The sequence below is a fragment of the Sinocyclocheilus grahami genome, unplaced genomic scaffold (assembly GCF_001515645.1).
Source record: "Sinocyclocheilus grahami isolate Dianchi unplaced genomic scaffold, SAMN03320097.WGS_v1.1 scaffold2.1, whole genome shotgun sequence".
NCBI classification, from domain to species: Eukaryota; Metazoa; Chordata; class Actinopteri; order Cypriniformes; family Cyprinidae; genus Sinocyclocheilus; species Sinocyclocheilus grahami.
In genome coordinates this window covers 495,318-523,222 of record NW_015505181.1, presented here as the reverse complement: position 1 = coordinate 523,222, position 27,905 = coordinate 495,318, and the positions used below count along the sequence as shown (strand labels likewise).

At 37.6% G+C, this 27,905-nt stretch overlaps 1 protein-coding gene across 3 annotated transcripts; it reads right to left on the bottom strand.

The window, feature by feature from the left end:
• Positions 1 to 351: 351 nt before the first annotated feature.
• myh7ba (myosin, heavy chain 7B, cardiac muscle, beta a) lies at positions 352 to 17,940 on the bottom strand. Of its 3 annotated transcripts, none has more exons than XM_016291810.1 (39): positions 17,790 to 17,940; positions 17,625 to 17,652; positions 17,286 to 17,382; positions 16,399 to 16,419; positions 16,216 to 16,308; positions 15,999 to 16,062; positions 15,801 to 15,899; positions 15,601 to 15,704; positions 15,380 to 15,518; positions 15,178 to 15,296; positions 14,771 to 14,920; positions 14,510 to 14,680; positions 14,241 to 14,420; positions 13,812 to 13,944; positions 13,646 to 13,722; positions 13,140 to 13,227; positions 12,941 to 13,058; positions 12,278 to 12,401; positions 12,010 to 12,146; positions 8,090 to 8,345; positions 7,537 to 7,779; positions 7,278 to 7,454; positions 7,053 to 7,198; positions 6,885 to 6,975; positions 6,413 to 6,802; positions 5,551 to 5,677; positions 5,300 to 5,418; positions 5,013 to 5,209; positions 4,581 to 4,930; positions 4,344 to 4,468; positions 3,726 to 3,841; positions 3,394 to 3,586; positions 3,030 to 3,233; positions 2,798 to 2,923; positions 2,548 to 2,718; positions 1,120 to 1,224; positions 903 to 998; positions 675 to 821; positions 352 to 552 (listed from the first exon to the last, which is right to left on the bottom strand). In XM_016291810.1, exons 1-39 carry the CDS (start codon positions 17,797 to 17,799, stop codon positions 541 to 543), a joined length of 5,343 nt encoding a protein of 1,780 aa, XP_016147296.1. In that variant the 5' UTR covers positions 17,800 to 17,940; the 3' UTR covers positions 352 to 540. The 3 variants fall into 3 exon arrangements, with proteins under 3 accessions (XP_016147296.1, XP_016147153.1, XP_016147226.1); XM_016291667.1 differs by having other exon boundaries at positions 687 to 821; positions 17,790 to 17,865; XM_016291740.1 differs by lacking the exons at positions 17,286 to 17,382; positions 17,625 to 17,652 and having other exon boundaries at positions 17,790 to 17,892.
• Positions 17,941 to 27,905: the final 9,965 nt, after the last annotated feature.

The window sequence follows — 27,905 nt, the reverse complement described above, 5'->3', positions numbered from 1 at the left end:
TTGGGAAACCTTGATGTAATGTATTGTTTAGTGCACATCATTATGTTAATAACAAGAAATGGAATAGATTTTCTTTTTCGTTTCATTTTTATATCAATATGGTATAAGATTATCCTATTTAAATCATTATGATAAACAAGTTAGGTCTATCTATCTATTTCAAAATATATGTGTGTATTTATATGTATATATAAATACACATGTATATATTTAAGAAATATATGTCATATTTAGAATATAAATCATATATATATACGTAAATCTTTCATCCTATATACATGTGTGTGTTTATATATAAATATATACAGTACACATATATTATGTAAACACAAACATTTATTGTGGATGTGATTAATCATGATTAATTGATTTGACAGTCCTAAAATAAAGACAATATGAAATACAGATTTATATGGTCTAAATAAACGTAAAGGAGTCATTTTTTAAAATCTTACTCGTAGCTTTAGGCATACGTTTATTTCACTCTCACACAAAACTTGCAGCTGTGGGCTGTGATCATATATTAGAGGGCTTTCCTCTTCACTCTGCAAGCTAAAATGGGTAAAAACAAAGCTGATTAATAAGTTTAGTCATTATAGTGTTCATGTAAAATACAAAAAAATGAATGTAGTCCAAGGAGTTTAAATGCAATATTCAAGACTTAAGCTACATGCCTTAGGACTTGCCTTGCTACCCGGGTCTCTGGTCCGGGTACGTAGTTTATTCACTTGAGACTCCGCAATCTCGGCTCGTTCCTCAGCATCATCCAGCTCATGCTGAATCTTCTTGTACTTGGTCAAGTTGGTATTAACTTGTTCCTCCTACAATATAATAAGCAGGAATCATCAGTGATGTTAAGTATACATGAGGTGTAGCACGTTAAGGTTTATTTGTAAACTCACCGCCTCCTCTGCTTGTCTCTTGTAGGTCTTAACTTTGGCCTGCAGCTTGTCTATGAGCTCCTGTAGGCGAGCCATGTTCTTCCTGTCCTCCTCAGTCTGCAGAAACAGCAGGTGGTGCCACAAGCTTCATTCTTTCAGAATAGTGCAGCTCGAGCTATTGAAGCAACCTCAAAGTACAATCTAAACTATTTGTGCATCTCTCTGATGGACTTTTTACCTGGTAGGTGAGCTCCTTGATCCTTCGCTCAAATTTGCGAACTCCCTTCTGGAATTCATTGCTTTTTTTCTGCTCAGATTCCAGCTCGTTTTCCAGGTCTCTCACCTTAAGAAAAGCAAAGTTAAAAGTTCACTTTAGGGCAGTCACTAATGATTATTTTGGTAATCAAGTAATCGGTCGATTATAGATAAAAAAAAAAAAATCAAAATAGACCTAAGCATACAATAGACTTTAAAATGACTTAAAATACAGATAGCAATATCAGTAATAATTTGTTCAAATAAAATATCAAATGCAAGTCATATGGTTTTATATCTTCCACCTGGATGTTATAAGTTGCATTGAGTAAATACAGCTGGATAAAACAAAAACTGTGTCCGTCTTCATTTCAGGCTGCAAAGCAACAAAATGTGATTATTTTAAAGGGGGTGATTATTTTCTATACCCACTGTAATCATAACTTATGTACCTTATGTATTATATCAAATGCCTACCCTGTTGAAAAACCCAGCATATGCTGGTTATGTATGTTTTGAAGCTGGGATGCTGGTCCTTTGCTGGTTTATGCTGGTTCTTTGCTGGTTTATGCTGGTCATGTGCTGGTCTTAAGCTGGTCGGACCAGCACATGACCAGCTAAGGATCAGCATAAACCAGCTCAAACCAGCATCCCAGCTTCAAAACATACCTAACCAGCATTTGCTGGTTTTTTCAACAGGGACTGAGGGCATCAACGGCCTGATGATTGTTTTTACACTTTATAGTGCGATCTAATCCTTGTTTAATATTGACTAAAAACATTAAATTAAAATATCCACTAGATCTTTAATATTTGGCTACTTCTTTATGATAGAAATGCTACATCCACTGTCATTTTTTTTTTAACAAGAACATGTGGACTTCAAAACATACAAACTCTGAGCAAGGGTTTAAACTTTTATTTTGAAGTTGCGATGAACAGTTAGCATATTTAGAAAGATAATGATGTATTCTCCTGTGTTGGCATAGGTTTATAAATGATTTCCCTTATAAATCTGATAGAACGGTGCACATTGTTCCCAGATGTTATAAGCAACTCAGATTCAAAGCATATGCAAAGATGGAGTTTGAGACGGTCGGCGCATGTATGTGATAACTGTTTGTGTGGAGCAGCATTTATTTAACTGAATCACAGTGAATTCACAATAGCATTATGCTTTTTATTATGATTTATAAATGGTTTTAATATTTCGTGCAGCCTTACAAAATGGTCTAATAATGCTTTTCACTGATTCTAATCCGTGGAAGGCGCCACTTCTGGTATTTTGCCGGTTATTTGACATGGGCAAAATGCAATTGAGGATTTTTGGCATCGCCAAATTCAGTCAGGTTTTTCAAGCAGTATTATTTTATTTACTTATGTTATATATTACAAAAGTCATCCTGCATACCCTGCTTTCCAGTTTCTGGATTTGCTTCTTGCCTCCTTTTAGAGCGATCTGCTCAGCCTCATCCAGACGCATCTGCAGATCTTTGATGGTCTGCTCCATGTTCTTCTTCATACGTTCCAGGTGAGCGCTGGTGTCCTGCTCTTTCTTCAGCTCCTCTGCCATCATGGCAGCCTGCATGTTGAAAGTATCATATTAGATTTCCTATACATAGCATTTAGCAAAAAACATCCTCTCTATGCAAGAAACTCACATCAGTGATTGCCTTTTTGGCTTTTTCTTCTGTATTTCGGCACTCCTGCACTGCATCATTCACCTCACTAGACAACGTGGAGATATCACTCTCCAGCTTTTTCTTTTGATTGAGCAGTGATGTGTTCTGGAGAGGAAGAAAGATTTATGGAAAATTATAATGTATTATTTGTCATCAATGCTTGGAAGAGCTGCCTTCTGCAAAGTTTGATCATGGAACATCTGGCCATTACCTGGGAATGCAGTAGGTTGACCCTCTCCGTGGTTTCCAGGAGCTCATACTCTGCCAGTTTGCGGGCACGGTCACACTGCTCCAGTTGGCTTCTCAGTTCTTCCATCTCAGCAGTCAGGAGGTTGTTCCTGCGGTCAGTAACTGCAACCTGTTCTTTCAGTTCTTCATTCTGGTGGGTGGTCTCATCCAGCTCTATCTGAAGATCCTTTATAATTTATAAGTTAGTTTGAATTGGTGACTCATAGCTCAGGTAATTTTGTGTATATCGTAATATGAAAATTCTCCAAACCTGTTTTTTATTTCCCACAATTATGATGCAATAATTGAAATATGCTTGTTATAATAAAAGTAACATTTGGATTCACCTTAGTCTGTGTCTGCAGGTTGCGGACCATTTTTTGTGACTCCGAGGCCAAGCGATTTGCATGGTTCAGCTGAACCTCCATTTCATTCAGGTCGCCCTCCATCTTCTTCTTCACCCTGATGGCTTCATTACGGGATTTTGCTTCTGCATCCAGGGTGGCTTGCATGGACTCTATGGTACGCTGATGGTTACGGCTAGAGAAGTTAAAGGTTGGTAAATAAGTTAGGAAGTCTTGTATTATATGGTTGTATAATGAAATGGAGTAATGGAAAATAATGGTTCAATAATCAGTCTTCATCAGTAGTCATGATTCTCTCATTAAGTAGAACTGACCGGAGATTGTCGATTTCCTCATCTTTCTCAGCCAGCTTCCTGTCAATGTCTGCTTTGATCTGATTGAGCTCCAGCTGTATACGTAGAGTCTTACTCTCCTCATGCTCCAGAGTTCCCTGACACAAAAAAAGGTATGAGTAGTATCTTTTCATCTGTTTTGGTGTGATATTCTCAATACTTTGGGCTAGTTTTATAAACCTTTTTGCAGGAAAATTAATTTCATTTATTTTTTCATGTATTATTTCCAGGGAAAAAACACTAAATGACCAAACAAAAAGATATACATTTATTATTTCCAGGGATCTAATTTATCATTAATTCATTATCTAAAAGAAAGTATTTGAGGTTTTACTTGAATCAAACCATTTTTTTCTTTAATACATACAACATGTAACCTTACCTAAAAAAGACCCAACAGGAAATTTACCACTCTATTTTTTTTTTAAATGTCAATAATAATAATCAATAATAATAATGTCAATAGTAATAATCATGGAAAATATTTCTCCTTTTGACATTAATGACACATTTAAGTCAATACGCAAGTATATCTTTTGGCGTAATGTAAATGTGACTCAGGTTTTCATTTCTGGTTTTAGACACAAAGAAAATTCATACTTCAGCTTCCTCCAGAGCAGCTTGAGTTTCAGTCTTCTCCAGATCTAAGCCTTTCTTGATCTTCTCAAGCTCATGAATGGTCTTGCTGCCCTGGCTTATTTGGTCACTCAGGTCAGAAATCTCCTCTGTTAGAAACATGAAAGGTGTTGATAAGTCACATTTTGTGACTGGCGATATATGTTATTATGATATGAGTTTTTTTCTCTATTCAAAATCCATAAAGTTTAAAACATATACCCAGTAGATTTTTATTCTCCCGTTTGATGCTCTCCAGATGGTCCAGAGCCTCCTCATAAGAGTTCTTGAGTTTAAACAGCTCTGTGCTCAGATTACGAGACTCTTTCTGTGAGGACTCCAGCTCAGACTGACACTCCTCATACTTCTGCCTCCATTCGGCCAAAATCTTGTCAAATTGCCTCTGCTTCTTATCCAGGGCAGCGGCGGCTGCATTAGAGCGCTCCAGATCTACTACGAGATCCTCAATCTCTGACTGCAGCCGATGTTTGGTCTTTTCTAGGGAGGAGCACTTTGCATTTGATGCCTCGACTTGTTCCTCAGCCTCTTGGAGGCGGGCGGCCAACTTCTTCCTGTCAAATGTGTGAAATTTTATGATTCGGTTTTAGATTGAAAGAAGCCAGGCATGATTTCCTGTCTAGTCCACACACTCACTTTGCTTCCTCGAGTTCCTCTGTCTTCTGTATGGCGTCTGTCTCATACTTGGCCCTCCATTGGGCGACTTCAGCATTGGCCTTGGACAGTGCACGCTGCAGCTCAGATTTGCCCTCTTGCTCTTCATCATACTGCTCCCTCAGGAGATCACAGTCATGCCTGGATGATTGCAGGGCATGAGCCAAGGCATTCTTTGACTGAAAGGAGCAAAAGACAAATCAAAAGTAAAAATTTGTTCCACACAAAAGCCAAAATATGTTGAGCAGTGAGGAAAATAGTTTTCTTACTTTGGTTTCTTCATCTAGCTGTTTCTTGAGCTCCTCAATGTTTTGGCTGAGGGAGTTCTTGATGCGCTGCAGCTGAGACACCAGAGCTTCACGCTCCTCCAGCTTTCTGCCCAGTTCAGCTGTAGTATGGAAAAATTATGTAAAAAAGTCTAACGGTTAGTAAGGTAATGAGATGTCTCAAACTAATGCATAAGTGTCTCAGTCGTTCATGTTAAGTTTGAATTTGTTTAGTAGGTAGTTTGTTTGTATACCGCTCTCAGCCTGAGCCCGGGCTCGCTGTGTGTTGGTGTCACTGAGCTGCCTTTGGAGCTCCTCCACTCTGGCTTTTGACTCATTCATCTGGTCCTCATAGACGCGACACATTTTCTCAATGGCAGCCTGTAATATTTTCATATAATTAATCAAATTATATGTGTGTGTGTGTGTGTGTATGTGTAGCAAATAAAAAATAATTACAGTATTTATGTGTTTCCTACCATATATATGAATATTCCTTCATGAAATTACAAAAAATAATAATAACAATTTGTGTATCTTTACCAACACATTTTATGGAAAACCATGTTGTTTTGAGACAAAACATTTTTCATGTTTTCACTGATAATATAACTTGCAGTTAAGTGAATGGAATTTTGATTCAGTAAATGCTGATTGATTCAATTCAGTGAATGTTATTAAGGCTGTCTGGTAATTTTACGATGCACAGTGGTGTGTATGGAATATAGTGTCAGGATATCTTTTTTATGACTGTGCTTAAAGTTCCGTCTGAAATGGGTAAAAAGGCTTATGTTAATGTTAATTCATAGATATACTATTGCTTTTTGTTCATTCATGTTTGTTCATAATAGATTCACTGATGTTAGTTTGTACAACTTGAATTGCAAAAATGTTGGAGTATATTTAAAAATTAACATTAAGCTACATTAATAAAAGCATTGATAAATAAAATATAATATACAAACTAAGAGCATGCAAACTTCACCTATCAACTATAAAGATTTAAACCTGATCTCAACTGAAATCAACCCTTGATTTTTCAGTGTTAAAGTCAACGCTAAATTAATGCTTGTTAAATTAGATCAGAATGTGGTGCGACATGATCATATTTTCCACCTTGCTCTTTGCCAGCTGCTCTAAACTGGAGGTGAGGTCATCTGCCTCCATCTTGGCTTCACTTCTCTCCTTCTCCAACTTCTGTTTGACCCGCTGAAGGCTGTCAATTTGCTCACTCAGTTCAGCCACGCTGTCTGCATGCTTTTTGCGCAGTGCGGCAGTCATAGCCTCGTGGTGCAATATGGCCTCCTCAAGGTCACGACGCAATTTTAGAAAATCTGCCTCCCGTTTCTTATTCATCTCAATTTGGGCTGAAGTGGTACCACCGGCTTCCTCGAGACGCTCGCTGAGCTCTTCAAGCTCTTTGGATGCATCGCATCGCTGTTTCTCCATCTTCGCTCGGGTGGAACGCTCTGCTTCCAGTTCCTCTTCGAGCTCCTCAATACGAGCCTTAAACACAATGAAAGAATGAATGAAAATATGTTCTGATAGAGACATAAACTTGGAGATCAAACGGTACAGTTTAACTCACCTGCAACTCCTTGATCTTCTTTTGAAGCTGGATGATTAGCGCTTGCTCATCTTCGATTTTCGAACTGATCTGGTTCATTTCAAAATCTTTCCTACAAAAAAAAAAAAAGACAATTTACGAACAGAATTGATATATTTTACAGCATCCTGTCATGTGATAATTTCTTACTTCTTTAGCTTTTCCTCTAATTGCTGCTTGTCATTTTCAAGATCCATGACAGACTCCATGGCCAGCTTCAGATCGCCCTCCAGCTTGCGTTTGGCCCGTTCCAGGTCCATTCGCAATTTCTTCTCCTGTTCCAAGGACTCCTCCAACTAAAACATGGGATTATAGTGTATTGATTTCTGATTTATTCTTGATATGTTTGGTCCAGTTAACATTTATTCAACTTACATCATCTACTTGCTGCTCCAGCTTGGCTTTGGCCTTAGTCAGAGTGTTGACTTTGTCTTCCTCTGTCTGCAAGTCATCCAACGTCTGCTGGTGATTCTCCTGTAATGCCTTCTTCTCTTTAGTGAGCTTCAGAATAGTTTCATCCAAAGCTGCCATCTCTTCTATTAGATTTTTCACCTATAAAAAGGGACTTTAATTAGTTTAACAGACTTCACGGTGGCTCAACAACAAAGCTTGAGCTTAATTTTTCTTTTCTAACCTTGTTTTCAGTGGCATGCTTCTCCTTCTCCACCTTGGCCAAGGTTATCTCCAGATAATCAATGTCCTTTTTCAGCTCAGCGCACTCATCCTCCAGCTTGCGTTTTTTTGCAAGAACGGTAGCATTCATCTCCTCTTCGTCTTCCAGGCGTTCGGTCATCTCCTTCACCTTGGCTTCAAGTTGAATCTTGGTCTTGATGAGCAGGTCACAACGGTCCTCTGCATCTGCCAGGTTATCCTGCTCCTGTAGAGCAGCGGTTAGAAAGTAAATTCAAGCATTTTAACATATAGAATTAATTTGTATTTTTATTTTAATATCACAATTTATTGGATAATTACATTAAAACACTTTTTAATTTAAAGCCAATTTTTTTTTTTTTTTTAGAAATTTCTTCTGCACTTTAGTCTTTTTGCTATGCCATTGCAGAAAACTTTGTACTTATGGTGAGGAATAACAAAATGTCCTGCCAAATTCAATAATGAGTAGTTCTGTGGCCACCATAGCTTTTTTGTGGCCTTTATGAGCAAACAGTACATTTGCCATTGCTACTCACTGCCTGAAGCTGCAGGGAAAGGTCATTCTTCTCTTGGATCAGGCTGACCTGTTTCTCTTCCAGTTCCTTACGCTTGGACTCTGATTTCTCTAGTGCCTCCTTTAGCTTCAGGAACTCCTCTTTTAGAGCGGCCAGCTCTTTTTCCGTGGCAGCGCTCCTCAGCAGGGGCTTGATTTTGAAGAAGAGTTTCATCCATGGCCAGTTCTTCACAATGTTGAATGCCCGGATATTCCACTGAATGATCATCAGAGCCTCCCTAAATAACAAGATGCAGGTATAATCAATCTCTTTAAGGCATGTCAGTCCACTTGGTGGCCATCTTGGTGATACAAGTATAGCTCCTGTATACTTGAATGGGGCAAGATCGAAAGCTATTGGTGTTAAGTTTGATCTCCAATAATGCTAAAATGCTGTTTTTTTCAGGACGGTCCAATTACATCATGTGATTGGCTCTTTAAACCGAAAGGCCAGGCTTCCATTCCTACAGCCGCCATATTGAGTGGGACTATTTTACCTCTTTAGTTCCCTGCAGGTGGTGTCTGGTACAGTCCTCTTCCATTTTAGTTTTAGAGTTGCAGTTTCTCATTCTTTGTTATTGTAACACAAATTATTATTCCACTTGAACTATAAATCATTGTGTTAACCACATGAACCCACAAACGAAAAATGCATCAGTGTTGTTTTAGTATTATTTTTATACTATTATAGTATTTTTTTATATTTTGAATTAATGTTTATTTTTATATTTTCAGCTTTCATTTTAATTTAAAGTTTTACTATGTATTTTATGTTCTTTTAGTAAATTTAGTACTTCAACTAAAACTTATTTTGAATTCGATTATTTTAACAAGCCAATTTTGCTAATGTTGTAATATTTATATTTTATTTGTTGTTTTTTGAGCTTTATTTCAGTTGGTGATAACTATTTTAATAGTTTGAGTTAACAACAACAACACTGATCATGTGGAGACTGTGTCACCCCCATATGACCCACTGGCTTAGGTCCATGAATGCATGAAACGAGGCCCATTTTAGTTAGTCTATTACTGGGGCGACTTTCAGATGTCATGCACTTGCTTTCACAATACTGTGGTTATACAGGTGCATCTCAATAAATTAGAATGTCGTGGAAAAGTTCATTTATTTCAGTAATTCAACTCAAATTGTGAAACTCGTGTATTAAATAAATTCAATGCACACAGACTGAAGTAGTTTAAGTCTTTGGTTCTTTTAATTGTGATGATTTTGGCTCACATTTAACAAAAACCCACCAATTCACTATCTCAACAAATGAGAATATGGTGACATGCCAATCAGCTAATCAACTCAAAACACCTGCAAAGGTTTCCTGAGCCTTCAAAATGGCCTCTCAGTTTGGTTCACTAGGCTACACAATAATGGGGAAGACTGCTGATCTGACAGTTGTCCACAAGACAATCATTGACACCCTTCACAAGGAGCCACAAACATTCATTGCCAAAGAAACTGGCTGTTCACAGAGTGCTGTATCCAAGCATGTTAACAGAAAGTTGAGTGGAAGGAAAAAGTGTGGAAGAAAAAGATGCACAACCAACCGAGAGAACCGCAGCCTTATGAGGATTGTCAAGCAAAATCGATTCAAGAATTTGAGTGAACTTCACAAGGAATGGACTGAGGCTGGGGTCAAGGCATCAAGAGCCACCACACACAGACATATCAAGGAATTTGGCTACAGTTGTCGTATTCCTCTTGTTAAGCCACTCCTGAACCACAGACAACGTCAGAGGCGTCTTACCTGGGCTAAGGAGAAGAAGAACTGGACTGTTGCCCAGTGGTCCAAAGTCCTCTTTTCAGATGAGAGCAAGTTTTGTATTTCATTTGGAAACCAAGGTCCTAGAGTCTGGAGGAAGGGTGGAGAAGCTCATAGCCCAAGTTGCTTGAAGTCCAGTGTTAAGTTTCCACAGTCTGTGATGATTTGGGGTGCAATGTTACCTGCTGGTGTTGGTCCATTGTGTTTTTTAAAAATCAACGTCACTGCACCCGTTTACCAAGAAATTTTGGAGCACTTCATGCTTCCTTCTGCTGACCAGCTTTATGAAGATGCTGATTTCATTTTCCAGCAGGATTTGGCACCTGCCCACACTGCCAAAAGCACCAAAAGTTGGTTAAATGACCATGGTGTTGGTGTGCTTGACTGGCCAGCAAACTCACCAGACCTGAACCCCATAGAGAATCTATGGGGTATTGTCAAGAGGAAAATGAGAAACAAGAGACCAAAATATGCAGATGAGCTGAAGGCCACTGTCAAAGAAACCTGGGCTTCCATACCACCTCAGCAGTGCCACAAACTGATCACCTCCATGCCACGCCGAATTGAGGCAGTAATTAAAGCAAAAGGAGCCCCTACCAAGTACTGAGTACATGTACAGTAAATGAATATACTTTTCAGAAGGCCAACAATTCACTAAAAATGTTTTTTTTTAATTGGTCTTATGAAGTATTCTAATTTGTTGAGAGAGTGAATTGGTGGGTTTTTGTTAAATGTGAGCCAAAATCATCACAATTAAAATAACCAAAGACTTAAACTACTTCAGTCTGTGTGCACTGAATTTATTTAATACACGAGTTTCACAATTTGAGTTGAATTACTGAAATAAATGAACTTTTCCACGACATTCTAATTTATTGAGATGCACCTGTATGTTAGCGGATGACGGCAGAGAATTCGGTCTGATCAAATAGCCATGCATCTGTGCTCCAGGCCACCCAAAAGATGAAGTGTTTAATATTTATTTAGAAACCAAGGCCTTCTGTGGACCAGCGGCTTTAATCCTTTGCCAGTCTGTAGATATGCTTTCAATGTGGTCCTTTAGCGGCACAGGCGCCTTGGCAAAACAGGCCTTTGAGCAGGGAGCTGGCCTGTATTTTTAGTGGGGAGTGGGGTGAGCAGCTGCCATGTGACCCTCTGGGCTTCTGGGCTTTAAGGACACCGTCTGCATTGTCTAATAAGGGGAAGGGTGGAGGTCATGGATATGGGCATGGAGAACCTCACGTTTTATAGAGAGTGTCGGTGCATATGAAGGGTCTCGGCCACACATGCACACATGGACAAATGCATGTCTGAAGACACATGCCTCACACACTCCATCCACATGGCCCCAAAATACCTCTCATATGTTGAGGGTTGAGAGATATCATGTGAAAACAGCTTTATTAGGAGTGAACCTGTTGGATATCAGTATAGTTTGTGAAAATTTGTGTGGGAAGGCATCAGATTAAGAATATGAAGAATATAAGCATATGGAAGCCTTTTTTCTCCATACAAGTGGATTGGAACCAGGTGAGAGCTGATAATATTGTAAAGTTGCGTTCGCATTTACGGTTGTTTGGTGAATTTTCATGGTCAAAATCGTGCAATTTCAATAGGAATCCGCATGATCAGGAATTTTGTGGGAGGGCGAAAAATTTTCGCATCGGGTTCAAGTTAGTCACGCAAATCTGTTGCACTGACCAACAGAAAGATGCTTGGTTTGAAAGTGGTGTCTGTGTAAGATGTGCTTCAGTCCTTTTTTGCCCGTGAAATTTTGCTGTTACTGTACCTTAAGGCTGAATATGTATCTTCATATTTTATATTCATAAAAATCTCTAAATCTATATATAGTGGTCCCAAAATGTATTTTGCCACTTAATCCACACTTAAGTATCAAAGTGATTTTTTTGTGGATATTGCACTTACTTTTATTCCATTAACTCCACTAACTATCTAAAATAAATTTTTTATATATATATCGTTCTTTAACATGAGTGGAACATGGTTGGAATGTTGTTATCTAATGCAGTTACTTTCAGTCATTTTTATGTTTGACTTAAATGTCCAAATATGTTTGGGGGCCACTGTATTTTAATCTTAGAAACATCTTTTGCATAGAATCATGTATTACTTCCTCTCCATCATCTTCTTCAGCTCCATCCTCATGATCTTGCCACGGCTGGCGGCTTGCAGTAGAGTGAGAACTTTAGCCAGACGCTCATCCCTCATCTCCTCCAGGTGTCCCAGCAGGCCAGCTTTAAAGAACACCTGTAATGCAGAGACACAGATGGGTTGATTTAGCCCATTTTGTCTTGTGTACAGAGTTAAACCTGTGATTGATGTCCCATTGCTTGACGTTCAAAGCAACAAACACTTTTACTGTCTGAAGTCTGACTTGCCTTAGTATGTCCAAATCTATACTGATTATGGTCGATATCCAGTGAAGCCAGAAGTTTCTCTGCAGCCTTCCTGCTGTCCACAAACTTGTCATCAGGGATAGCATGAGGATTCAGAATGCGATACCTTTGAAAAGGAGGAATATACACATCTTCATAGTTTATTCTTATTCACTGTTTTTATTCTTATCATCTAAGCTGTATTGCAAACATATTGTTCACTTTTTTTCCGGGTTTAACTAATGTACAGAAATTTGCACTATTTATCAACTGGCTGACTTCTCACAAGCCACTGAAGGTTGTTCCCATAAAAGATGTAGACACCTGTGGCTCTGTGGTGTTTTCAGAATATTTCAGAAAAAATGTAATCAAATAATCAAACTGAAATAATTTGTTTAAACAATTATCCTAATTCTGGCCCCACCAAATGGTGGTAAGAAAATTTGGGAAACCTTTTTGGAAACAATTATTATTATTGCACTAGCACCCCAGAAATAACACAGTTCACCTTTAACCATGTTGATGCCTTTAAAATTCAGTCAAAACATGTTCACACCTGGGAATATGTACTAAAAGTAAAGTGCCAAGATTTTATTGTAGTTTTACAATTGTTGTTTTATTGTAGTTCATTTTTAATGTTCTCAATGAGAACACAGGGTGTCTCACCGCTGTTTGAAATCGGCATAAAGAATTCTGTTAGGAAATCCCTTCCTGCAAATGCGAATGCCCTCCAGGACTCCGTTACAGCGCAACTGGTGCAGCACCTGGAAAGCGTCCATGATTCCTGCAAACAGATTTTAAAAAATTAAGTTTCATCATAATCCTGTTGGTTTAGATGTGTTGAAGTGTTCAGTGGTTACAGCACCTGGTGTTTTGGTCTCATTGGGGATGATGCAGCGCACAAAATGGGGTTGAGTGCTCCGCAAGTTTGTCATCAGCTTGTTGAGATTCTCCTGCAGTTGGAGGAGAAACAATCAAGCACACAATCAAGAGACAAAATGGCCATAACCTCCTGCTGTACAGCAGTTCTTTACATTTTACAATGCACAAAGCAAATGCATTCAATCATAACATATGCAAAAGTGTCCTTCTCCAAAACATTGCCAGGTGTGTTTCTAGACTTACCCTGAGTTGTTGATGCTCTTTGTGGACACAGATAGAACAGGAGCCAGCACAGACTTAAAGTGATGTTCATGTGTCATTTCTCTAAACATCACTGCAAGTCTTAACTGCCTCCCTCTCAGTACTGAAGAGTTTTGATTTTCTTGTTTTAATAACCATGAATATTTATTTCTGTTTAATACCAGTTTCTGCTGTTACTAACTAATTTGCACCTAGTGCAAATAGCAGTAAATTTGGTTAAATTCCTACCTTGTGTAGCTGTGACACTGTCTGGAAGGAAGCAGCCTTTTTCCTCTTTTCCTTGATGCCTGTTTTTGTGTCAGAGGCTAAAAGGAAAAAGTTGTATTTAGAAGTATTTTATGGTTTTGAAGAGAATTGTGGCATATTTTAGGCAGACTGTGTGGTGTATATTTACCTGAGTCAGAGCTAACATAATTCTCATACAGACTAGCCAGAAGCTTGCTGGCTGATTTCTGGAAACAAGCTACCACCGTTTCATTCAGGGGGTCTTTGTTTTTGTCTAACCAACCAATAATATTATAAGGCACCTGAAATTCAAATACAAATATTCAATATCTACATTAAAACCGCTTAAACCAACCTAAGGTGGTAAACTGGTTCCCCAGCCCAGCCTGGCTGATCTCTTTTCATGGTTTGAGATGGCACTTTTAAGCATGCTAGACTGGAAAACCATCTTAAACAGCTAAAACTGGCTGGCTTAAGTTGTTTTTCAGTAGAATAGCACCAAGAATAATCTAAAGTGCATCATAAATAGTTGTAATATCAAGTGCTACCTAAGTGACCTTTAAATTTAGTCTTATTGATATTACTGGTTCAAACTCACCACTCCTGCATAGTGCACTAGCTCAAAATGAGCCTCATACTTTCTCTTCTTGTCAGGCCTTGGCTTTTGGAAATTTGCAGTCTTGCCAAGGTGATTGTCAAACAGCTTAGCCTTGAAGCTATTATTGGTCGCTTTAGGGAACATGCACTCCTCTTCAAGGATGGACATAATTCCTAAGGGCTAACAAAGAGAAAACAACTCAGAAGTTGTTAATTTTTGAATTGTTACTGTATTTGATCTGATTGTTTTAACTAAATAAATAAAAAAACCTTTTCAATGAGGTCAATGCAGGCTTGGAGGTCAAGCCCAAAGTCGATAAAGGTCCACTCAATGCCCTCCCTTTTGTACTCCTCTTGTTCCAGGATGAACATGTGGTGGTTGAAATACTGTTGCAGTTTCTCATTGGTGAAGTTGATACAGAGCTGTTCAAAGCTGTTGAGCTGTTGAGAGAATTCACATGACAGATGCACAAGTGTGAATGCCGACGGAAATCTAGATAAGTGCGGTGTGGAATTTCGAGAGTCACTCACCTCAAAGATCTCAAAGCCGGCGATGTCCAGCACTCCGATAAAGAACTGGCGTGGCAGAACGGTGTAGAGCGTCCTATTTATACGCCCCACCAACCACTTGAACATGCGGTCATAAGTGGCTTTGGCCAGAGCTCCCACAGCATAGTTAACCTGGTGGAGCCACACAATGTTTGTGGAGCACATAAAGATCAGAGCTGTCACTCACATGGATTGCAACAGTTGCCTGGATACCAGGCTGATTTCTCAGGCTGCTTTATTCCTTGTATCTTAGTAGATCAACAGTAAATGTCAGTGATTTCAACATGCATTGTTACTGGCATAGCAAAATCCACCAAAATAATTCTGTTTTTCTTTCTGTAGCTATAGACACACGTCCAAGAAGAAAGGATTTTGGGAACACTTCTTACCTGTTCAACATTCTGTCCTTTAACCACGTACTCGTTGCCCACCTTCACTCTAGGGTGCAGAAGACCCTTTATAAGGTCTGCTGAGCTAACACCCATCAGGTAGGAGGCCTTATCAGCACCTAGAAAGATCATGTAATTTAAGTTTTGCACTTTAACTGTAATACTGCAATACTGACAAGCCAGATTCCAGATTTACACTCACTTTCAGTGCCATCGGTCTCTGCCTGCTCCTCCCTCTGCTTCTGTTTGAATTTCATGTTCCCGAAGTGCATGATGGCCCCTACTATTTTATAGCAGCCATACTTTTCTTCTGGAGTGAAGCCAAGGATATCCATGGCATGCTGGAGGGGAGAAAAAATAATTTTGGAGGTAATAATTTTTTTCATTTGGTCTCTGTAGGTGATGAGAGATTTTACAGCTTACATCAGTAGCCATAAGCTCCTGCCCGTCATCCATACTCTCCACCGTTGTCACTCCTTGGGAGCAAAAATGGTAGTCGTAGGGGTTTGAAGAGACCAGAAGCATGTCTGAAATCCACAGAAAGAATTATGATTTTTTAATTACTAATAGGGCAATATTGTTGGATTTGTAATTGTAATTTGTAATTGTAGCATTTATCATACCAAGAAGTTCAGGCTTCTTTTGTGACATGATCTGGTAGTAAATGTGGTAACTTCGCTCTCCAGGTTGCTGAAATATCACTCTGGATTTTTCCAGAAGATCTATAGAAATATTCTTTTAAATCTCTGCACTGTCAGGTTTTACATTTTGGAATGACATGAACTGGAAAACCGTCATCATTCTTTGCACCATTTACTTACATATATCAATGTCAGCAGAAGCCAGTTTCCCTGTTGGTCCAAAATGGATCCTGATGAACTTACCCTATAGAGGGATTTAAGGAAATACACCATGGTTGATAGCAATTATGCCATGAAGTAATTACAATTTTACAGCATGGTAACAGGTCTTTACGTGTATGTAAGAGAAATAGACTCAAAAACTACAACGCTGGTCTATATAGTGTCAAATACTCACAAAACGGGATGAGTTGTCATTCCTCAATGTCTTGGCATTTCCAAAAGTCTCCATTGCAGGATTAGCTTCAATAATCTGGTCCTCTAAAGTCCCCTGAGAAAAGTAATTTTATAATTGATGAGTTTTTGAGCTTTATTTGTTGCAGTTTATGCAGTATGTCTCCTCGTGTGAAGATATACTCACCCCTGTTTTAGTGGCAGGGGCCTTAAAACATAAAACAACAACAAATAAAGATTGTTGTTTCATAAAAGAGTACATATTTCTCAGCTTCTGCTAATATTATATTCTATTGTTATTATTTCATTCTATATTTAACAGCCTGATTACTTAATGTGAATGCAATATAATGCACATAACATTTTAAATGACCCATTTTTTATAAATTTTTTTTAAAAAGTATTATATTATGCTAGTCAATAATCAGTGTCATTAAAATATTGATTAAAAATCATTTGTATTGTAACTGAAAATGCTAATTCATAGACTAACATGGATTAAGAATGAAAAAATGGGGGAAAATTTTGTTAGCTCACATCAAATACAACAAAGTATTTAACAGTCACACCCTATGATAATCAGAGGGAAAAAATGCCATGAATAATGGATTTAAAAATGGCGACAAAAAACTGAAATCATGGAAACTGAAAGAGTTTAGGCCTGCTTGAAACAAAAAAAGGAAGTTTAATTGTTAATCACAAATTTGTTTCACAGATTAACTCCAAGAACACGGAAGAAATATGCAGGAGATGATGTGCTGGGGTTAAGCTATAGAAGAGACATGGAGTCAGGTTCACCCCACAGAAACATTTGGGAAAATTAGCAAAAAGATATATGCAAATGGAAGGGATAGTCAAACCTCAGTCTAGATGTCCATAACAGTTAACTTGTCCATAACAGAAAAACAAGTTACAATGCATAGTAATGTCACTGTAAAAATGTGCCAGACACCTAGATGAGGAGGGACTTCAAAATGAAAATGACAAACACTTGCCAGCATGAGAGGTAAAAAAAGCTGATTGAAAAAGAAGAGGGAGATGATTTGAGGGAAACCGAGAGAGCTTGTATCTTACTCCTTTTTTAGTCGGTGCCTCACCCAGAGCCGCTACTATGGCAAAATACTGAATTACACGTTTCGTGTTTACTGTTTTGCCAGCACCAGATTCTCCGCTATGAGTATCAAGAAATGATGGAATGATAAGACATTTGAAAAACAAAAAAGAAAGAAAAGTACCACAGCAAAGAACATTAGAAAAAACAGTGCAACAAAATGTTCTATTAAAACAAAAATCAAAAGTTGGACGTGTAATCTAAAAAAAATTATATTCTCAGTGGCCGAATTTTTTTTCCCCACACTGAAAATGTCTCTCTCTCATCACAAAAATACAGTGCACAGGTATGTCCAAACTTACGTGATTAGCATGGACTGATTCTCACGATCTGTGGGGGGTTAACAATAACATATTTGTTTCAGGTCATAAAGGGCCTTTCTGAATTGGCTAAAGTGTGAAATGATCCCTCCTGGAAGTTATTAGAGGGCAGGGAAGAGACAAGCAATTCTTTAATTTAATACTTACTGCGCAACATGTCATTGTAGGCATTGTCAGCGATGGAATAGATGTGAGGTGGAGCCTCGGAGCGGCGTTTGCCTTTGTAGGCAGCCACTACAGGGGCCGTGTAGACGGGAAGCCATTTATATGGGTTCACGGTCACACAGAAGAGTCCAGAATACGTCTGCCATGAGAAGATTTGACAAGATTAATCTCAGGTATGGTATATAGTCAGGATAAATGGCACAATTCTTTAGGCCAGAGGTCTTCAGCCTTATTCAAAGAAGAAAAAAAAAGATAACTTTATTTCTCATCATGTGACTTTTATATTTATCCCGATCTCATGAGAAAACGCAAGTATTAGGTGAACATAATGGCCATATGTTCAGTCTTCTCCCTTACTCTAATTGCTTGTTTGTGGAATCCTTTGTTGTAAACGCCAGTGGAGGGAAGCATTGTATGTGTGTGGCCACAGTAAATGCAATCCTAGACTAAAGTAAAGGGTCCCTTGTGCTTGACATGATATGGGATGCTAAAAATACGTGCCAAAATAAGACAAGATGCACTGCCCTTAATGATAATAGCAACATAATTGAGATGGATTTTCTTTCCACCATAGAAGCTAGCACAATTTTCTGATTGACTAGTAGTGAAATCAATACAATAACTCCAAATCTGTCTCTAAATCTTTCATAAAAGTGGTATAAAGACATAGAATATATCCTTTCAGCACTTGTGCTGTCTCTGTCGCGAGTCATCCATCCATCCGATGGGAGACGGGAAAGCATATTGAGGAGACACGAGTTAATACCTCAGCTCTTCAGTAATCTCACTCGATACACTGAGCAGAGCCCAACACAAACAGGCAATGAATGTATGAGTCAATTAGTCTTTTAGCAAGTGGGGGGTTAAGAGACTCTGCTCCTACCCCTGTGGCTTCAGACAATAGACTGTCTTTCGGTGGGTTAAGTCATGGCCTTTGGCCCTAGCTGGGGATACCAGCATCTTTAGCTGGTTTTCTATTTATGCCCTGTCACAGCATACCTTTGCTCGGCTATCTCTCCTCCACGTGGCTTTATCTAAACCAGTGCAGACAAGCGGTCGCACTTTGGGATATTGCAGCAATCCCTGCCTCATTCTAGTAATGCATTAAGCGTCCCCAGGCTACTTCATACTGATGTGGTGACGATCACCAACATGACTGGTGTAGCAAAATTAACTGGTTCTTTTTGTCCACCTTGATGATGTTTTAATTTTTACGCAGTTTAAATCATGGAGGCCTTGTAAATTGATAATATTAAAAATTGGCAAAAAAAGGCAGTGTTTCTTTGAAATTAACTACACCTGGGGTTTTAAGTTTTTTTTTTGCATGTGAAAGGCCCCTAATATGATGATCTCCTTGTGAGGTACCCCCTCTGAAAATATAAAAGCTGCTATATTTTCGTGTATAAAAGACCATTTTATGCTGTGTGAAAAAAAGTGTAATATGCATATTAAATGATTGGATTTTATTTTACTATTATTATGTCATATATACTATTAGGAATTTTATTAATATTTTGAATTAGGTTTTATTTTTATATTTTAATTTTAGTTTATTTCAACAAAAATGTTTAACGGTTTTCCTCAGAGAGGCTTTTATTTCACAAAAATAAAACACAAAAGTCCAAAACAAGGAAATAAAGTGTGTCCAAATAAAAAGCATTTGTTATTTGTTATCCCCAATTCTTTTGGCCACCTTTTCACCTGTTTTGGACTTTTATTTTTATTCATGTTAAATAAAAGCCTCTTCGAGGCCTGATACTCACTGTGTCTGTCGTTGCTCCTCCTGCCACAGTGTATAAACTGGAAGAGAAAAATGTCCAGTTCAACTCAAATTTATTTAGCACTTCTCACGATAGACATCATTCCAGAGCAGCCTTACAGTTAATTTTGACAGCTCTAGAAAGCTATAATTATACTTTTTTTCTCTCTCAAAATGTTGAGGTGTAAAAACAAACATTTTATAACAATGTTAGCAAAATCAGGCAATTCAGTGATTTGAACCATCAGACAATAGTCAATAAGGGTTCTGTTTGTGTCTTAATGTTATTTTATTGTCTGCTTAATAAATAAATGTAAATATATTAATTAGAAATGTTTGTTTTTATCAGCTAAACAGCTTGGCAGTGGAGCATGGGCCTGATTCCCTAACTGGTTTTATTTAAACTGCCTAAACTGAGCAAAAAATATAAAGGCTCTGTCATGGGCATAAACTAGAGTGAAAGCAGCTCTATCCCTCATCGTCTTGTTAAGAAATTTTAAACCTGATTCATTTGTCCGACCAGTTGTTACTCTGATAACTTGCTAATATGGAGATCTTGCTAATATAGTTGGCATGTCTTGCTGAGTGCCTTCTACGGAGGTCATCTCTCAGGCTACCTGAAGACAGCATGCACATCAGATGAATGAGGTGTAAACACATTTACATTGCCCTCCTCATAGCTTTTACCATGGTTCCTCTGAACCGTACGAAGGCAGTGATTCACATGCCAGAATCCACAGTTAATCTTTAAGGTGGTGTGGAATGTGAAGGGGTTTGCCCACTACTGAAGTCAGTTTACCCTGTCCTGGGGGAGCATGGCACCTGTTTCACGGAGCAACTGCTTAAACGCAGACACAGCCTGCCCATGACACAGATGGCTTTCAGCATGCCTTTACCAAAGACTAAAGAGCAGCATCTGAACTGTGAAGCACACTTTTTTAAACTCTTTTATCATTCCCTTCACATGTTTATTTGAACCATTTTTAGTTTTAAACACAAAACTCTTAGCAAGCATATTTTGGTAGATGTACATGAAAATATTGCAAATATACTTGTGTTTATTCTAATAAATTGTTCATGTATTTTATCTTCAGTTAAACAGGCAGTAGAACTTTACTCAAAACATTTAGACAGTCAATAGAGGGCGCTTCATTACTTTAACTATTTTAATTTTGTTAAACAAAAGAGGCAAGGCCACATTGCCATGGCAATACTTAGTTAGTTAGAAGAGATCTAATAAATAAATAAAACTTACTGAATACAGTAAAATATGTAGCTCATGATGCTATATGTATAAATGGTGTTTTTGCAAACAAACAGGAGCAGCAGCAGGGCAGGACAGCAAGCACCTCAGCTTATTATAAATCTACATTACAGCATGCAGTCAGGGATTCTTGTTAAAGATGCCGTTCTATTATATTTGGAAGCCAAGGACATGTTTGGGGAATAGTATGGTGTGCCTATCACACTGTATTGTGTAATAATAATCAATTTTATGTTTATTTTAGTAGTGTGTACAAACCTTTGACTGGTAGTGTACACTAGCATTAAAAAGTTGTGGGTCAGTAAGACTTTTTACTTTACTTTTATTTCATATATTTATTTATTTTAAATTAATACAGTTGCTGAAATAAATAAAAAAAAACTTAGCAGGATTTAGAATGCTGATGACCATTAATAAACGTGTCATCATAGTCTGTGAAAAGGGTACATTAGAATGATTTCTGAAAATTCATGTTACACTGAAGACTGGAGTAATTGCTGCTGAAATTTCAGCTTTGCCAACACAGAAATAAATTACATAAAAAAAAACATTTAAAAAAAATTCACAATATTACTATTTTTACTGTTTATTTGATCAAATTAACATCTGTAGTGAGCATAAGAGACTTCTTTCAAAAACATTGAAAAACATCTTACCAACACCAAAATTGTGAAAGATAGTATGTATGTGTGTGTGTGTGTATATATATATATATATATATATATATATGCATGTATATACTGTATAGCCATCATCCTAAAATTGGAATTTAACTGAAATTACTTGACGATAACACAAAAACATTAATCTATTTAATTTGCCCTCTGTTAATATGTGTGTGTGTGTGTGTGTGTGTGTATATATATATATATATATATATATATATATATATGCATGTATATACTGTATAGCCATCATCCTAAAATTGGGAACAATGTATATAATATAATTTTAAAAAATGAACTGAAATTACTTGACGATAACACAAAAACATTAATCTATTTAATTTGCCCTCTGTTAATATGTCTGGCATATTTGTGTAAATATGAAATACAAAAATAAGTGCTTTTTAATGATTTGCATGAACATTTACAGTATTTTTTGTGCCTTCATGTCTGCAAGTGAATACATTTTGGAAGATGTCTGCAGCAATACTGGAAATCAGGAAGTTCAATTGCTTTAGCACTATGTGTAATACATGGCTTGGCAGGAAAATATGGCAATACTACTTTGACACATGTAACGGCACTCCTCAGGGGCTTGATATCTGTCTACAGTGAGAGAAAGGGTGTCGGTTGTGTGTGCATCACTTGCACTTCTAACATTGTGGGGTATTGGTGTGAACCCCAAAGCATCTTGAGAAGTGCTGTTTCTTGGCAGAGCCTCAGGCACTTGAGCAGTGTCACTAAACCCTTCTAGTGAATTAGGTGTTCATTTTGCACTTAATGATACTAAACTGACAATTTAGAGCATACTTGAAAAATGTTGCACATGCAGTGACATCCATTTGTAGTTTTCATTTATTAAAATGTACTATTTTCTTTGATAGTGATGCTATAAAAGAACTATTTTTGGTTCCCCAAAAAACCTTTCAGTGAAGAGTTCTTAAAATATTTTTTTTAATGTTAAGAACATTAATAATCTAATGACCCTTTTTCCACTATAAAGAACCTTTTGGGCAATGGAAAGGATCCATGGATGTTAAAGTTTCTTCAGAAAAACCATCAATGCTAGTAAAGAACTTTCATTTTTAAGAGTGTACCTGCTATATGGATATTTAACTTGTGCTTTGCAGTATGATTTTAAAGATAAAACGGGTCTCATTGTTGAAACCTGAAAATAACAACATTTCCACTTTGAAGTTAATCAAAGACAATCAATAGAATGTTACTAATACATTACAGTTACTTATATTTTCTGTGTCACAGTCATTATATGCCATCTCCATCATCAAAATGTAAAAAGGGGATTCCATATAATTTACACTACTTTGAGTATGTCCTAATAGCTAGCAACATTGGGGGAGGGGGGGATATGGCTGCTTATTTTTAATATTTGTGTGATTATTTGTGCAATTTTTTGTAAGAACAATTAAAGAAAAATGTTTGGGGTTAATTTGGAACGAGCCTGTTGTCTCAATTCATACAATATTTGTCATTATTCATAATTATTTTAAATAATAAAAGGAGAAGAACATATTATTCAGATTTCTCCAAAATAATGCCTTGGTATATACATTTATAATCCTGCTCCTGGAGGGCCACCACCTTCACGCACAAATGAGCTCCATCACACCTGCCTGGGAGTTTCTTATGATCCTGAAGACCTTGACTAGCTAGTTCTGGTGTGCTTAATTAGGGCTGGAGCTAAACTCTGCTGGAAGGTGGCCCTCCAGGAGCAGGATTGGACACCCGTGCTGTAGTCTGTTTTGTACTGATGTGAAGTGCGTATTGCGCCCTCTAGAGATATTGTCACTATCACTGGCAGTGGAAGTGCAGGTGTAGTTAGCGGGAGTTTGGTGTCATAGAGGTGTCAAGTGTTTGGACAACTTGCTTTTCACATTAGACGTGAGACTACAGTGCCCAGTTACATCCTCTGAAGTACATTCTGTCCGGACTAACAGTGATCTGGTGTCTTTATGACTAAGTATGATCCTGATTTAAAGGGCAAATAACTAATGGCATCTCCCACTACTTTCCCAGGATTCTCCAGGTCTGCTTATGTAATTACTGTCGTGTTAATTATATGTACTTGAATGTGTATACCTTTACTAAATGGCAACCAAAATTAGCAGTGAGATGTTTATCATTTTAATTGGCACTATTTATTTAGGGGCGCTGTATTTTAATTGGCCACTAGATGGCCTCAAGTGCCACTTTAACCGTCGAGTTAACTGTTTAGAGTAAATCATTGTTCATAGACTGAAAATTACCATTTAGTTAACAAGGCTTTCATATAATCAGTTTTGAATAACTTAATACTACAGATCCTATTTTAGCATTATAAACTACTTTGTTCTGTGGGGCTGTGATTAATTGATGACACCAAGGCAAAACAAAAGTAGTTTGAAGGATTTCCTTGCTGTTTAAGTGTTCATTTGTGTTAGAGATGACATTTTAAGGTCTACATGCCTGTAATGTCTGGAAATGTGTTTCTCTACCTCATATGGAATTTGTTCTTGAACATTCCCCACTTCACATCCAGACATGGTGGCTGAGTGTGTTTACACACCATTTGGCTTCCAAATCTAATAAAACGTCTATATTTAGAGCTTTATAGCAATGTTCTCTCTGTTTTCATTCCCTTCTCCCACTAATTCTAAATATCTTGATCTTATGTCGTGTTCACTCAGTGAAATGAACTATGATGGGGAGAGTATGTCTCAGCAAAAGCTGCTAACAACATTAGCTCTGACAAGAACGATGCCTTGTTCGATTTTTCATTATCACGTGAATCTATGTATTCACTGTTTTTCTTTTCAGGCATTCTTTCTCTGGATGTCATATGGACAGGAAAGGGTTATCTGACAGGAAGTGGAAGTCCTTCTGCCGCCCCATCCTGTGACTGAAGGCCTGTGAGCCAGGAACCCTGACCCCCCCCCTCACTCCCCGTCCCTCCGCAGGGCATGGCTGCCCGCTTGTGTTTTGGTAATCTTCATCCACCCTGACCTGCTGGCCTGCTCCTGGCGCCAGCAGTCTCAGCACCCCCCCATACCCACCGATCCCCCCGGCTAATTCAGTCCAGCTGTTGCAAGGTGCCTCGGCCACCCCACACCCGTCACTGCACTTGCCATATCCCTAACTAACACTAATATGCTGCCTCTGCGGAAAAGATAGAGCACTTTTTATGTTCTTGTGAGAACCAGGTATAAGAGGAACCTTGCAACAGTTATTTAGTGAGTAAAAGCAATCTGTTCAAGCTGACTGAAGAGTTTAGTTTTGACCAAACATTTAGATTAACGTACCAAAATCATTTTCATAATTTATATTTTTGTCTTGTCTTCCAGTAAAAAGTCTTATAATCCTTAAGATAAATAAATGTTGTATATATATTAAAATATATTCAAGACAAATAAATGTATATCATATTATTTATGAATGAACATCATTTTAATTTATAATTTATTGCTTTCTATTTATTACATTACCCCACTGTAAATTTTTTTCTTGTTTTAAGCATAAAATGGACATATCCGTGCATGTTTTTTCCTTTTATTCCTTAAGGCCGTCTCTATCAATATAACATATATAATATATAAAAAAAAAAAATATATATATATATATATATATATATACACTGTATATATGTATATATTTTTTTCTTTTAATAATTTTGTCTTACAGTAAAATTACCCTTAAAACAATACAAATAAATGTTTATTTTTGTATTATATTATGTATATATAATTTTTTATTCATATTTTTTTAGGTTTATTGTTTTTTTATTTTATTATTAGTTTTCTTACCCCACTGTTATTTTATTTATTTATTAATTTTTTTCATCCAGGCCAAATCTTTGCATGTGTTTTCCTCATATTCCATAAGGCTTTCTCTGTCAAAATAACACATTTCATTTGTTTGCTTGTTCATCTCTTTGTTACAAATATAAGACCTTCACGAAAACATAAATTCTAAAAGATTTGTTTAATTTCCCGCTGAAACGTTTCAACAGCCGTTCTCGTATTAGCATGAATGCGAACAGACCCTCCGTTGACTTGCCGTGTCCATATTGAAATCACATGCAGACCATGAGGTCTCTGAATGAGCAGATGATAGAGAGGGCTCTGTTTCCTTTATGTGGATGAGTGCAGAGGAATGCAGCGCATTAAGAGACCTCTATATCTGGTGCTTCGTGAGGCTGTGGTAATGCACTTGCTGGGTTTTGTGCATGTTTATATAGGAGACATATAATTGTGTGCTTTGTTTAGAAATTGCCTGTGTTTTTGTGGCCAGTGCCACCTTGCTTGTTTTTGCCAAAATGTCCTAAATGGTAGTAGTCTATAGAGACATGGAACTTTTGATGTTCCTACCACACCCAGAGAGAAAGGGAAAGAGAATAGGTGAACTCGTGTAATGTTGGCTCAAATGGTCAGGTTGCTGTGGGATTTCCTCCCTCAACCCTATGATGTTCTCTCGTTCCCCTCATCCCTCTTTTCTACATTTCCTGTTGAGATTTACAACATTAGTTCTCATTGTGCACATAAAACTGTTTTTAAATATATATGAACTCTACCTTAACAATTGAATTAAAACAAATTTGAACTATTTGGAAAGTTGCATTACAAAAAAGTTCACCTAGGTGTCAACCAAGTCTTTAATGCATGCATTTAATGCATCTTTCTAAGCAAACACGAGTGTTTGTTTTGTAAAGGGCCATTTAGAGGGTGATTCATGCTCTCTGGTCCAGGCACAGAGACTCAAACCACTTAACAAACCGACCATGTCGCAGAGACAATGAAAAGCCCCTTCCTGCTTCGTAAAAGTGAGAAGCCCTTTCACAACTGATGGCCGACAGGTGATTGCACAAGGACGATATCATTGTTTGAACTGCAGACAGGTGTTTGTGCCATTTGCCCACTTCAGACTTATCACTGGGGTGTTAAAAGTGAGGGTGGGTGGAGGAGGGCTGGCCGAAGTCTACTGGTATGTGAGCAAAAGCCGTTATCCTACAGTTCTTTGATCTAAGGTGTGAATGTCCGGCATGGTGGGCGAGTGTCACTCATTTAGCGTTCCAGTGAGAGACAGGTTCTTTTTATGGAGCTCTGCATTAAAATGGTGCTGTGAAAGACCTGCCGGTCCACGTGCCACTGCCTAAACACTCAACTACCTTTTGTGTAAGTGAACATGGGAGCAGAAGAACTATTCTTATAGTAATGTTACCCAGCACTAATGATGACTAATAATGAAAGGTATCTTCCAGAACATTGCAAAAATCTTTTTCTTAAGTATTTTGAACTATCAGTTATCTTTATATAAAATGATTTATATTTATTTTATTTGTTTGATATTTCTTTTATATATTCTATTCTTACTACATTATTTACTCCTACATTTTAAGGATAATACAAATCTAAAGAAATATTTTTTGTTATAAACAAAAATACTTAATACTTATGAAACACGTCTTATCTTACATAGTTTTACTTCTCAAGTACATTTATCTTGTTTTGAGGATGTATAGATATATTTACTTAGATTTTTATTTTATTTATTTTTTGCAGTGAAGTTAAATGTCCTCCTAAGGTTCCCATACTTCTACATAGATGATCTGTTTTAGATCTTCTCCTCTTTCTAGATTTCATGGTCACCACAGAGTCTCTGCATCACAAATTGATGTCAGAGAGAGGAAAGGAGTTGAATGTAGGAAAATACTTTGATCTACCATGACATTATTTAATAACATGGCTGACTTTACCTTTTAAATCTACATTTTTAGATTTTAGTCTGTATGTTCATGGCTCATTAGAATTTTCAAGCCAACATTCCTAGAACCCAAAGCTCAGTTGGGTGGCAAATCTTTCAGCATTCTTTGCGTGAAGCCTTTTTTTACTTTTGGGAAGGGAAAACAACAAGCAGCCAGTTTAATCACTTCAGCATGTGAGAGTTGTTAAACTGACAGATGAGAACAAGAAAGCAAGAATATCTGCTTTGTTTAACATGTATTCATTAAAGTTAGTAAATGGCAGCATGTACAGTTTCCAATGTGGTGTATGACTGGATATGCAACACATATGGAGCCATTTTCTCTTGGGGGCCCCGAAAAATTACATAAACATTATATTCCCTATAACGAGCTTTTTAAACCCCCCAAAAGAGGGATGTCCGGAGTCAAATCTCACATAGCCCCCTCAAAAGAGCTTGATGCATCCATGCTAGCATATATGAGGATATGAATGCGTGTGTGTGGTTGTGAGTTTTGGAGGAGTTTCATCTCATTTCCTGCTCAAGATCTCTGACATTAATGAGCGAATCCCCGCCCCCCCCATAATATGTTAGTTTAGAGATTGTGGGTTGTCAAACTCCTCCAAACAACAGGATGAGAAGATCAGAACGATGCCTCATAGAGGATTAGAGAC

Excerpts from the sequence above, each read along its gene's own strand:
- myh7ba (XM_016291810.1), bottom strand. Across the intron at positions 6,976-7,052 it reads TTAGAGGAAAAGCTAAAGAA|GAAAGATTTTGAAATGAACC; the intron begins GTAAGAAATTAT and ends TTTTTTTTGTAG. Across the intron at positions 5,678-6,412 it reads AGCAGCTGGCAAAGAGCAAG|GCTGCCATTGAGAAAATGTG; the intron begins GTGGAAAATATG and ends AAAATATTACAG.